At 33.7% G+C, this 14,483-nt stretch overlaps 1 protein-coding gene across 1 annotated transcript in view; it reads left to right on the forward strand.

The window, feature by feature from the left end:
* Positions 1-14,483, forward strand: part of LOC117912753 (dynamin-related protein 3A-like) — an 88,007-nt gene that overhangs the window by 26,047 nt on the left and 47,477 nt on the right. The window contains exons 5-6 of the mRNA XM_034827447.1: positions 6,904-6,972; positions 7,073-7,132. Of these exons, the coding sequence (XP_034683338.1) occupies positions 6,904-6,972; positions 7,073-7,132 (129 nt within the window). The remainder of the gene's footprint in view (positions 1-6,903; positions 6,973-7,072; positions 7,133-14,483) is intronic.

Below are 14,483 nucleotides of genomic sequence, written 5' to 3' on the forward strand. Positions count from 1 at the left end.
CAAAACTTTAATTTAATCAACAAAAAACATAAAAATAAAGAACTCCAAGTATAAAAACAAATCTAAATCCATATTTGCTAATCATATTTGTGAAAGGCACGCCTAACAGAAGGTACGTGACTATTTTCCCTCTATTTTTCTCCTTCTTCTTCTTCACTTCTCCACTGCACGGCTGAGGCTAGGGCACGATTGGGAGTGGTGTCGAGTTGAAAAATGCTAGAAAAGGGGGCTAGAAAGGAAAACAGGGCCAAAACGGCGCCGTTTTGGTCTGTTTTTTTTTTTTAAAAGGAACAGGCTCTAAAATGACGTCGTTTTGGCTTGTTCCTTTCAAAATTAAAAAGGGTCAAAACGACGTCGTTTTGGACCCACAAAGTAAAAAAAAAAATTAGGGCTCAGCCCTAAACCTCTGCAACCCAACGGACTGAAGAGGAAGAGGAAGAGGAAGAGGAAGAAGAAGAAGAAGAAGGAGAAGGAGAAGGAGAAGAAGGAGGAGAAGGAGAAGAAGGAGGGGTTGGAGGGTGGACCTGGCCGAAGGCGAGTCAGGCGACCGCGTCGCGCCTTGTGCGCCTAAGCGACGCCTTTGTGAAGGGGCATTGCGCTGCCCTGAGCCAAGGCGCGCCTTTCACAACTATGGCTTAGCCACTTACCAAAAATATTTGTCCAAAAAGATCCTCTCAAATTGATCTCAAGTCATTGCATTTGTGTCATATATTCTCTTCATTGTCTCTCACCATAAGTTTGTTTTATCCACCAACATATACGTTGCCAAACTGACTCTTCTCTCTTCTTGAATATCAAAACCCTTTAATATTCCTTTTATGCATCTCAACAAATTTTTTGCCACCTCAACATTTGGTTCCCCCCCTTAAATGATAGGGGTTGCATTACCACAAATCTCTTTGTAGCCTCCATTTGACTCATAACTGCCTTAGTTGGACAAGCTCTCCTTTGAGAATGATCATAATCTTTCTAGGCTTGGGTACCCCTTAATCTCCTTAAGCCCTAGCCTTTTAGCAATTGTGTAGTTTCCCGTAGTTCCCTTCTTACTTCTTTCTCTCTAACTAAATCAATTTCCTCATTCTTTCAGTTCTCCTTTGTCTTGGTTTTCCTGCCATTTTTAGATACCAAACAAGACCTGATCTAATCACACTCCAAGGTGAGCAGAATATATTCACATAAAATAATCTAATAATTTTAATATCTATTACAATATTTTTTCCATATAGCCATAAGACATAGTCTGTCATAGTCATTATATTATCACATCTTGCTATCATAAATAGACATTACACCAAGGTTATCAAACACAAGTAAAAAATAGATAAATAAATGAACTTATAAACAACTAATTAAATAAATAAATACATAAATAAAAGCATATGCATAACAATACACACTTAATACAATTTGAATACTAATGTTGCGTTATTTTATTCAACTGAAGGTAATACATTTAAATGGTCTAGGGACGACCAAGGACTAACAACAAATCCCTAAACACACTCTTAGGATCATTGCAAATTGATACATACCACACAATCTGACTTTATTTGAAATTAAAAGCAATTTAGAACCAAATCCTAACAATCAGAAATAATAGCCAAATTTAAAATAAATAACTTTGACTAATTCAAATCTCCTAATCAAATCAAATCTGATTTGATTTGATTTGCCAACACACACAAACACTATCCCCAAGGTATTATTGCAACCATGGCTCTAATAAGTCGTTGTCACAATCCAAATTTTAGGTAATCTAGAACTTGACCCGTGATTCTAGGTCAAAGGTTTGACCCTAAGGGTTACTCCTAATCCAAGTTGGCAATCAACTTGAAAACCCTATTTTTTTTTTCTTGTCACTAGTTTTCACTAACTCATAAATGCCATTAATGTCCAACTTGAGATAATCATCAAAGGTTGTACCACCATTTCTATATAAAAAGTTCCTACTGTTCGTTCACAACCAACCAAAGTATAATCAAATTACATATACTCAATTTCACCAAACTAATACAAGTCCAAAAGTTTAACAAAAGTGAATAATATTTCTAAGTAGCTCCTGAACAGAGGACATATTGAAATCCTCCCTCATTCACTTGAGGGTTCTTAGGAACAATATCTGGATTTAAAAATTTTCAATAAGGAAAAGATAAGCATTTTCACATTGTTCATTATGATGCCTTACACCAACCCAAGAAGGTTAGTAGGTAACCATTAAGGGCTAAGTATATTAAAATAAACATTTATACTTAAAAATAAAACTTCAAACATTAATCCAAATATTTTATCTTAACCCAAATATACAACAAACACACATCTTGATAATTAAGTTAAAATGCAAATGCAACTCATTAAAAAAAAATGTAAAATTGCAAACGGAGATGTAATACTCAATCATACAATGCACTGTTATTTTTGGATTTTCACCAAAGGATACTTTTCTGTATTCAAATGCACTCCCCATTCGGAGTCTTCTCGGAGTAAATTTTTGTATCTTTTACACTAGGGATCTTGCTCCCTTTTTTATTAGTCCTCTCCTAGGGCCCTTCTTTTTCCCTTATTATTATTATTATTATTATTATTATTATTTTATTTTATTTATATTTATTTTTTCCATTTCACAAAACCTTTCATCATTATTTTTTTCTCAAAAATTATGATGCAAATGCAATGCATTGTACTCACATATTAGAAACTATTGTTTCCAAAATATATTTTTATTTTTCAAACATTGTCTAATCGTCTCAACATTCACTACCAATAATTTTTTTCTTCAATTCTCATAAGTATATCATCAACAAATAACCATTTCATTATTTCCTTTAACCAACAATTCATAAATCATCAAGAAATAAAATTTAAACAATGATCATATACCAAGTCACATGCAAGAATCTCAAGTATAAACAGATCTATCTCACAATAAGATGATCTATAATTTGTTTTTTTCTAAAATATATCAAGTAGAAATTCTAGGGATAAACTATCCTACCAAAAATCCAATTATTAACTTCAAACTTAGATTCTACAACAATGTTCCCAAAGGAAAATGGAATACTCTCCTAAAATTTCATGTGAAACAGACCATATTTGATTTGCCAGTTGACCTACTAAGGATCCACAAACATTTTCTCCTTTTTTTTTTTCCTTGCTCTCCACTCCCAGCTATCCCCCTGCTTCTCCCCCTCTCTCTCATTTTCCTTTTTCTTTTCTCCCAATGGCCTTCACACCACTTTAATGTATATGCTTTTTCCCTCTCTCTCATTTTCCTTTTTCTTTTCTCCCAATGGCCTTCACACCACTTTAATGTATATGCTTTTGTGTGTGTATATATATATATATATATTTATTATTATTATTTTTATTTGTGTAGTGGTTTTAATGCCACTTTCAGTCATTTTTTTATTTTTTCTTTCTCTCTTTTACAAATCCTCAAACATATTTCCATTTTCCAAAAATTAAATTCATCATAAATATACTTGTGTTTTCAACTATTTTGAATTTTTTTTTTCTAAATTAAATTTCCTATTTCTCAATAATTTTTAATTTCTAATGATACGAAGATCTTATACTCATATTTTTGCCAACATAATTAATTCTTCAAAACTGAAATTATTAATTTTAATAATAGACAAGACTTATCTAACTTCCTAAGAAATTATCTATGGTAAAGCCCACATGACATGAATTCAACTCACTTATTTGATTACTAAACTTCTTTGAATTTTTCAATCCAAATTTGACACATGTTCTTAGTTTTTCCTTTTTGGCTTTTCAACCGCCACTTTGCTAGAAAATTTTTAAACTCACAATTCCCACATAGCCTAAAATAGCTGAATTTTATGGTTGACCTTGTATAGATTAACTTAATATTATGTTAAAAATAAAACAATATTTATATAGGTTACTTTAGATGTGTTATATACATAAGAAAGCTGGATAATGTGCTTCAATCAATATGCCTACCCCCTTTAGAAAAATAGTTTTTTCTAGATAGATAGTTTTTTGTGAAATCATTCTTCCGTTCTATCCTAAATGAGCACTGATTTAAAAGAATCACTCAATGGAAGCCCTAAGGCCAGTTGAGCTCTCTTTGTGTATGTCTTGTGCACTTAGTGTGTTGTTTTTTTGTGCTTATTTATACAATGCTTTGATTGCCTACCAAAAATATGTGTTATATACAAATTTATAATTCAATATTTTCAATTTATACTAGTAACTTTAAGGACAAATTTGTAATATGAACACTTTTCAAACTTTAATTATTATTATTATTATTATTTTTATTTTATGAAGTTGTTAAATTAAGTTCAACATATAAATTTCAAAAGATACTTTTTGTACTTTTGGTTGCATCTAGGTTGAGCACAATTAGAGATTTTTGGGAGGTGGAATGGCTAGTTTGGAGGTTTAAATGGTTTTTCCTCAATTCTTACCTTAAGTGCTTAAGGGTTACCTTAGTGTTTGACAATTGTTTTTTGTTTGATTTTATTATTAAATTGGGTTGCTAGTAAGGAATGCTTGACTTTTCTTTTCTTGTTTCCTCGTTTTTTTTTTTGGCCTTTTAATGCTCTTTGTATGCTTCCTATTTGTTTGAGTTGTACTCCTTTTATTGGGTTTTTTCTTAATAATGGTCTCTATTTGCCTACAAATAAGAAGAGGATTGTTTGACAAGGTACTAATCTACCATGAGTAAGAGCAAAACGACTAAGAGCTTTTATTGGAAAAGGTTGTGCACTATTTGCAAATGGCTTCTCTTTGGAGGTTCTGTCTAGCATAGTCCAATAGCCCATAGTATGCCTTAATTGGCCATAAGATTTTAGTTTCTATTTATTAGATCTTTTAGAAGAAATTGACTTGAGTAAATTGAATTTAATCATTTATTTGTGAAAGTGAGTTCTTCAACCCTAAAATTACTTGGAGAAAGGGATAGGTAATCAAAATATTTTAAGCCTAATTTTATAATACACTATGAAAAATCATAGCACAAGAATCGGGACACACAATATACATCAAAACCATCTACAAAAACTTTCATAGGTGTAAAAGAATGAGTCTCAGTTGACCACAAATATAATCCACTAATTCGAAAAGCAAGTATGAGTTTTCACCTGATTTGGACATTAGCAACTACCCTTTGCTTTCTCATTCTTGACATAACACCTCATACTCCTTAGTTTATTGCCTTAAAACCGTAATGAGGGGATGTGATTGACAACCGTTAACCTTTGAACCAAGAGAACTTTCAAGAAAGGTCTTGAAAGGTTTTTAAGAGTTTTGGGTTCAAGGTAGAGTAATGGCAATGTTTAGTTATAGGTGTATCTAAGACAATGAATAAAGCTTAGGGATGTTTGTAATGTATTCTAGAGGTTAACTAATTCTATATTAGGATAAGTTAGGATTGTAGTATTAGTGCCTACTTTATAGGCTGATTTATAGTAATTATTTCTATATAGTTAACTTCCTAATATAGGACTCTTGTATATATATATATATATATCAGCTAGGATGTAACCTAAAAAAACCTACAAAATATACAAGTGAATTTTCTGGCCTGTTTCACTATTGTGAACAAGGGATATATTGACAAACCCTAAGTTTTTAAGTTGAATTATAATAGTAAAGAGAGTTAAATAAAAAATATGATTTTATAAAATTAAAATCATATTTTTCTTGGAAAATGTGCACCAACTTGAGTGCTTGATATGGCTGCTTGAGCGCTTTGGTTGCTTGAGCATCTTGTTGCAACACTCGAGTGTTTTTTGGTTTGTATGATTAGGCAACTTAAGTGCTCCCTTGAGTGTTCACGTGTCCCAACTACTTTCTTAACCACTTTTTTGATTTTTGATGCAGGCCATCTTGCTGTTATTTAGTCTTAAGCTCCAAACTGCATACTAATAGTAATCTTTTTTCTTTTTTCTTGTTTCTTTTACTTAAATCTGTTACTGTGCTTTAAAATCTATAAGTCCCTTAGAAGTATGTAGCATCACATCAAGTGCATGTTTCGAGTTATGCTGCATGGGTTCGAGTGTGTCGAGTATGAGAATGTGTCAATGTGTCTATGTGTCTATGTGTCTATGTGTTTCTCCTACAATTTTAGAATACATGGATTCAACCAAAAAGGATTTCAATGATGGATATAGAATCTTGGATATAGTATAATGAAAGAAGGAAAGAAAATTCACAAATAAAGTTACTTTTGATAAAAACTCTTTTTTTATATTTTTTCATATCTTTTCTTTCTTATTCATAAATATTTTTATAAATGTTCATTCTAGTAGACTATATTTTTTCAATGTAATTATTTGCCAAGTAAGCTAAAATTAAAAAAAATCAAAATAAAATAGTTGGATCCAATGCAAAATAGGACTGTCCCATAAAGATCCCATGCCCATACCCATGTCTTGCCTTGCTGACATGGGTACACTAGGTGAAGTCGGAGGGTCCAAGTGTGATAGTTCTTAAGAGTTATATATTTTTGAAGAGCATTTGTAAGTGGAATTGGAATGTAATTTTCTTTATAGATTTTTATGTATGTGTTTGGTAGTAGAAATGAAAACTATTATTCTATTTTTAAGAATGGAAAAAACGAAAATAACACAAAAGTGTTGGCTACATGTTTTGAAAAAACATTTATGAAAATAGGTCAATTTTAGAAAACATTAAAATGTTGTTTTCATGTTTTAAAAAATGCTGGTACACTAGCAATTGAAAATATCCAAAATGAATGTGTTTATTGTTCACATTTTTGTTAATAAAAACATTTCTGAAAACCAATTTAATTTCTGCTACCAATTATGCCCTATGATTACCATAAGCATGTGCCATCTTAGATATATAGCCTCTATCATGAATTTTGATTGGACTAGAGGTGCTAAATTTACATTCTTTCGTTTGTTGCAGGACCTAAATCAAAACCGTAGCATTTCAGAAGCACTTGCTTATGAGGACCAGTTCTTCCATGATCATCCTGTACTTTTCACTTCACCAAATATTGCTCTTGATTAATTCTTACAAAATTTTGAGTTGATCCTGAATGTTCTTCACTTGTTGAATGCCATACTTATCGAAGGTGTATCATGGTCTGTCTGATTGTTGCGGCATTCCCCAGTTAGCAAAGAAGTTAAATCAGGTATTTCTATTCCCATTTACATGTGTACATGGGTTGCACCCCCCTTTTCTTGGCGCCTGTTAATCAATTCGGTACCTATCAAAAGGTTTTTTTTTTTTTTTTTCACTTGCATTAAGTGCAATTTTTTTGCTATGAGACTCAAAAATTAAATATGAAAATGATGGTTGTGTGTCAAATGCAATAATAGGTGTGCAATAGGAATGTAAAATAATAAAGTGTCAAGTGCATTTTTTGTGTCAATTGTAAAGCAACATCGATCATATTCCCATTAAGTATTAATGTCCAATTTACAAAAGGATGGCTAACCTGATCATTAGGCTTCATTTGGACCATGAAAAGTTTGAATGATAATGGAAAGAAAATAAAGAAGAAAGAGGGAGGGAAAAAGTGAATTAAAAATAAGTTAGAGTATACACCTTTTTATGGAGATTAAGGGCAGACAAAATCTTGATGCATTTTTAGTAGTCTATGAAGTGATAGATAAGAAATGGTGTGTAGGAGAAGAAAAGGTTGTCTTTAAGATTGATTTTCAAAAAACTTATGATCATGTGGAGTGAGATTTAGCAAACGTATTTTAAAGTCTTTTTGCAATGAACTCTTTAAAATGTGGTTTTGCGGGAAGAAGGTTTTGTGAAGTGGAAAGAAAAGAGTTTTAAAGGCATTCATTGGGAGAAACTGAAGAATGCTCTATACGAGTTGAAATAGTCTCCAAGGGCATGGTTTGAAAGGTTTGCTAAAGTGATGAAAAACATGGGATACAAACAAAGTCAAGGAGATCATACATTGTTCATCAAACATTCAGATTTAGGGAGAGTTATAACTTTTCTAGTATATATAGACGACATCATCATGACGGGATCTGATGAAAAGGAGAGACCGACTTTGAGGCAATACTTGACCAATGAATTTGAAATTAAAGAGTTGGGAAGGTTGAAATATTTCATAGGAATCAAAGTTGCACATTCTAAGTAGGGAAGTTTTATTTCTCAATAGAAATATGTAAGGAACCTCCTCAGGGAAACAACGAAGTTGGCGTGTAAACTAGGAAACACACCAATAGATCCTTATTATAAGCTTTGAGATGTTGAGGAAGATGTTCTAGTAAGAGGAGAGATGTATCAACGTTTGGTAGGAAGACTCATTTATCTCTCTCACATAAGACTAGATATAACATATGCTGGGAGTGTGATTAGTCAGTTCATACACATCCAAAAGAGGTTCATTTGCAAGATGCTAATTGAGTGTTATAATATCTTAAAGAGTCTTTAAGAAAGAACATCCTATTTAAACGAAACTTAGGTCTAGTACTTGAAGTATACACAGACGTTGATTATGCTGGATCTGTGGTTGATAGAAGATCAACAATCGGGTATTGCACCTTTCTTAATGGGAATTTGGTAACATGGAGAAATAAGAAATAGAGTTTGTGGCAAGGTCTAGTGCAGAAATGGAATTTCGCGCAATGACCCAAAGAGTTTGTGAACTATTATGGTTGAAGATCATTTGGAAGATTTGAAGATTAAGTGGGATGGACCAATGAAACTCTATTATGACAATAAATCTGCAATCAGTATTAGACATAATCCAATACAATATGATCGAACGAAACACATAGAGATAAACAAACATTTTATTAAGGAGAAACTAGATAATGGATTGATCCGTACTCCTTTATGTATCTACTGACTACCAACTTGCTGATATACTTACAAAAGGTTTAAGCACTACAAAGTTTCAAGCAAGTGTATCCAAGTTGGGAATAGAAACCATCTATTCACCATCTTGAGGGGGAGTGTGGAAGAATGAAATTAGAAAAGTCGTGATTTTGTAACTGATGAGAGAATTAGGCAATCGTGTAATCAAAGGGAATTGGTATAGTTAAGGAAAAGAATTTCATACCTTGTATTCCTTTATCTCTCTTCTTCTACAGTTTATTTTGGAAAGGCTTGATGTGATGGGGATAATTTATTAAAGGAAATGAAGTTGTAGATGCCATGCTTGGTACATTTCTTGAGTCCTTTCCTAAAAGCAAGAGGTATAGACAAATCCTCAAAGGTTGGTAGGTAAGTGGTAGTCATTTTTTGAGTGTGTTCTCTTTGTTTCTTAGAAGACGATGAAGAAAAATAAGGGTAAAGTCAGTACTTGTTGGTGGTTTAGAGTCTTGGACTTGCACTAGATAGGAAGGCAACAATCTCTTTTTTGAATAAACTCACAATGGTAGTGTGTGCCAACCCCCTCTTACTCATTTTCTGGAGGCAAGTTAATGGTTGTTTTAGGAATATTGACTAGTGGTGGAGGGCCACTAGTCAGAACAACAATAGGAGGACTTGGTATAGCGGGTTTTGGGTTCTTGTTGGTATCTTGAAGAGTAGGTAGATCAAGGGACACATTTAAGTTCCCCTTGTCTTCTAGTAATGACTCCCCCTAAAGATGAGGGGTAGGAAAGAAAGTTAGGCTTTCTACAAAAGTAACATCCATGGATACAAACATCTTTTTTAAGGTTAAATGGTAACATTTATATCCCCTATTAGTTGGGGAATAAAAATAATAATAATAATAAAAAAAAATAAACAACACTTATGAGCTCGAGGATTTACTACAATGATCGGTAGGAACATGTATAAAACAATGACAACCAAATACCTTTGGATGAATTTGATTTAAATTTTGAAATTGGGGAAAAACTCAGAAAAAAACAACTGAAGTTTTGTTGCCTAAATTCTACAAATGTAATTGATTGATTGAGCATGTTGCATTTAGAATTGCTTCCCTTGGGAAAGCCTTTGGAACATTTTTCTGGAACAAGGCTTGAGTTACTTTAAGGAGATGACGGTGTTTTCTTTCAATAACCCCATTTTGTTGTGGGGTGTCAATATAGGAAGACTGATAAACAATCCTTACTTTTTTGAAGAAAGGGTGACCAGATTTGGTTAAAATACTCTCTTCCATTGGTTAGATCTTATACTTTTGATCTGAACTTCGAATTGATTACTAATCATTTTATGAATGCTGGAAACACAACTCATATTAGATTTATTTTTTAGAAGAAATATCTATGTAATTCTAGAGCAATCATCAACAAAAGAAAAAAAACCAATGAGGCCTATTAACATTAGGAATGCGAGAAGAATTAAAGTAAAAAGAGTAAAAGATGTTATATTTGTCAATGGAAAAGAAACACGATGGTGTTTGGCCAATTGATACACTTCACAATTAAAGTAATTAGCATCCACACTCTTAAATAACAAAGGAAACATTGTTTTTAATTTTGAAAATGAAGGATGTCCTGCATGAAGGTGATGTACTCAAATATCAGCTTTATTGAATAAAAATTTCTTGAAAAGATGAGTCAAAAGGAGACGATATTACTGCAATTATCCATTTCAAGGAGACAATATTACTTCTTTTCCTTATCATGCCCAATCATTCTCTTTGTGACCTGGTCCTGAAATATGCAATAACTTGGAAAAAATGGTCACACTACAGTTAAGGTCTTTGTAATATGGTGAATTTATAAAAGATTAACTAATAGCTTAGGAACATGTAACATAGATTTTAGTGAAAGAGATTAGGTTAAGTCAATTGATCCTTGATCAGCCATGGTGGCTAATTTCTCATCGTCTATTTTGATTTTTTGGTTTTTGGGGCTAAGGCTATATGAAGTGAATTGTATGAGAGGAGTTTGTCATATGGTATGTTGCACCTAGGTCAATTGCTCAAGCACCAAAAGAAGTCCTTAGAGGCACAAAAGGCATGAGATGGAGAATACTTACTTGATTGTGCCAAGGAACAATGGACATTAGGCTTATCAAATGATGTAACTAGACCTTGGAGTTGCTCAATCTCTTCCATTCTATATTGTGTTACAAATTACATTCTACTGGTGGGAATTGCCTTTAGAATGAGCAATATTGGCTTGTTTACCTTGTTGTCCAAATTGAGCATTGAGGTTCCCATTGTTCCTATCGAAGGACTGTGGTTTCCCATGGAGTTTCCCAGCAATTCTCCTTAGTATGCCTTGGATTCTTGCAATAATTACACAAAAGGTTGTCCTTATTACTCGGTGGCCTTGGTTGTTCACTCCTTCCAACTTCAGTTGTCACTCCACTACCTAAATTAGATTGGCCGCCAACATTTGGTTTCGTAGTGGTAAAACTTGAGCCTTCCATGTTAAGGGAATCAAGCATAACAATTCTTCTTCCTTCTTCAGCCTCATGATTGAAAAAACCTTATTCAATGACGCTAGTGATTCCCACCAAGAACTGGACCCTCACTTGATCATATTCCACATTAAGATTAGTAAGGAATTAAAAAATCCTCTCTTTCAACAAATTTTTGCATCATTGTTGCATCATCACTGCACTTCATTTAAAAATCCTGATAATAATCTAATTCGAGCCACAAACTTTTCATTGTGTTGTGATACTCAATAAAGGATAAATTGATTCTTGGTGGCTGTAATTTTTGGTCTTTATCTCATAAATCTGAGAAGCATCTTACACTTTGGAATAGGTTTGTTTGACAACCTCCCATATCTCCCTTGTTGTTGTGAGGAACATACACGTCTCACTTATTTATGATTGTATTGAATTCCAAAGCCAAGACATGATCATTGAATCCTTCTTATCCCAAGCTGCAATTTTAGAATAATGTTCACTGGGCATAGGGCTTATTAGGTGACTTAACTTTCCTTTGCTCTTTAGAATGGTCCTCACAAGTTGTGACCAAGCCAGGTACTTGCAGTCATTGAACCTAAAGGAGGCTTGCACATTCTGGCATTCTTTAGCTGAATGTTGGGTGGCTTTGATATTGAGATCAACATTGGTTTTGATTGCATGGGCAATTTTAGAGGTTGCAAACATATTGGATGGGAAGGGTGGAGGAATTATTATTTTTTTTTATAAAAAAAACAGGTTTGAATTAAAGGGAATGATAAAGAATATTTAGCGAAGGCTAAGGAGCTTTTTTGCTAGCAATGATGACCTTGCAATTCTTTTTTTTTTTTTTTGTGGCAATTAAGGCAAAAAAAGAAAAAGAAGAAAAGAAAAAAGAAAAAAGCCTAGAGCTCTAAAACCATGTGGAAAAATTGAACTGAATTTTTACTATGTGCATTGCCTAGGATGCAAAGTATATACATGTCGAGTTGTAAATAGGTTGTAATTGAGCTGTAAATAGAATAGGAGAATTATTTTCCTATTATGTTAGTTTCCTATTTCTGTAAATAGATAGTTTTATGATGTAAGAATAAGTTAATTTCCTATTATGTCTCTTGTTTCCTATTTATTCTCTTGCAATTTCCTATATAAACCGTGTGTATAGTCAATCTAAAAACTAGAACTTATTATTTTTCATCCCATATTTCATGTCATGGTATCAGAGTAGTAGGTTTTTAAAACCTGGGCATCATTCTAGCCTTCATCGCCATTTTTTCTGGCCTTCATAGCTGGATTTTTTTTTATTCACGTGTTCTTTACCAGCCTTCATTGTTGTTGTTTGTTTTTTTTTGTTTCGCGATCTACCTTAATTCCCAAGAGAACAAGTTTTTTCGTGGAAGATGTCGAAGGTTGCAGAGACGACTACTACAACACAATCGGAGGAGATTGTTCGATCTCAACAACCCGGGGAATTGCAAAACATTTAGGTTGCGTATAGGTTGGATGAAAAAAATTACCTTAAATGGTCTCAACTTGTTCACACTGTGCTGAAAGGGAAAGGGAAGATCGACCATCTTATGGGTACAAGGTCGAAACTAGGAGATCCCCGTTTTGAAGCATGGGATGAAGAAGATTCTATGATTATGGCATGGCTGTGGAATTCTATAACTCCTTAGATTAGCGACACATGTATGTTCTTGGCTACGGCTAAGGATATTTGGGATGCAATCCAACAGACGTATTCAAAGGCTAGAGATGCGACTCAAGTATATGAGGTTAAGGTGAAGACGATTGCTACAAAATAGGGAAGTAAAACAATTATTGAATATGCCAATCAATTGAAAGCTTTGTGGCAAGAACTTGGTCATTATAGGGTGATAAAAACCAAATGTCCTGAGGATGCCATTGTTCTAAAGGATTTCATTGAACAAGATAAAGTCTATGATTTTCTTGTTGGGCTCAACCTAGAATTTGATCAAGTGAGAATCCAGATTCTTGGCAAGCAGGAGGTTCCCTACTTTAATGAGGTGATGGCACTGATTTGAGGCAAGGAAAGCCGAAGGAGTGTTATGCTTGAACCACAAACCTTGGATGGATCAACCCTAGTTGCAAAAACAGAATATTCAGAGCAAGGAAAGAATGATTTGCCTAAACACTTAGGTAGAGACAATCAGTGGAAGGAGAACAAGGACAATCTCTGGTGCACCTTTTGCAAGAAACCAAGGCACACAAAAGAGAAGTGTTGGAAGCTGAATGGTATACCACCAAGTCGTGAATGGGGAAACCGTGGAGGGCAACAAAGGCCTCAAGCACACATGGTAGAGCAACCCAAAATTGAGGAAAATTCAGCAACAGGCGGGTTCAATAGTGAAGAAATGGAGAAGCTGAGAAGCTTGTTGGAATCTCTTGACAAACCTACTGGAACTTGTTCTTTGGCTCTTTCAGGTACACCTTCACTCTCTTTTTGTATAAATGCCTCACACAGGGTTTATGATGACTCTTGGATAATAGACTCTGGTGCCACATACCATATGACCTCCAAATCTCAACTTTTCCATACCTATACCCCAAACCCAAGTAACAAGAAAATTGCAGTGGCCAATGATTCTTTAGCTACCGTTGCAGGTTTCAGAGACATGTACATCACACCTACCCTTATTCTTAAAAATGTCCTCCATGTACCAAAATTGTTGGCCAACCTTGTTTCCATTCAAAAGCTTACCCATGATCTTAAATGTTATGCTATTTTTTCCCCTTCTTATTGTGTTTTTCAGGAACAAGGCTCGGGGAGGAGGATTGGACTTGCTAAGGAAAGGAACGGTCTTTACCACCTTGAATCATCTAAAAAAACTAGTAATAATTTGTCGTTATCTTTTCTCAATTCCTCAAATAAAGATACCATTTGGTTGTATCACCTACGTCTAGGTCATCCATTTTTTAGGGTTTTAAAGGTCATGTTTCCTCATTTGTTCCAAGAATTAGATATTTCTGAGTTTCATTGCGAAACTTGTGAATTGGCAAAACATACTCATGTATCTTTTCCTATTAGCAATAAAAGAAGTTCTCATCATTTTCATTTGATTCATAGTGACATATGGGGTCCTTCGACCATGCCTAATGTTTCTGGGGTCGTTGATTCGTATCCTTAATTGATGACTCCACTTGGGTTACATGGATCTTTCTTCTTAAACAAAAAT

The sequence above is a fragment of the Vitis riparia genome, chromosome 4 (assembly GCF_004353265.1).
Source record: "Vitis riparia cultivar Riparia Gloire de Montpellier isolate 1030 chromosome 4, EGFV_Vit.rip_1.0, whole genome shotgun sequence".
In the NCBI taxonomy this organism is placed as follows: Eukaryota; Viridiplantae; Streptophyta; class Magnoliopsida; order Vitales; family Vitaceae; genus Vitis; species Vitis riparia.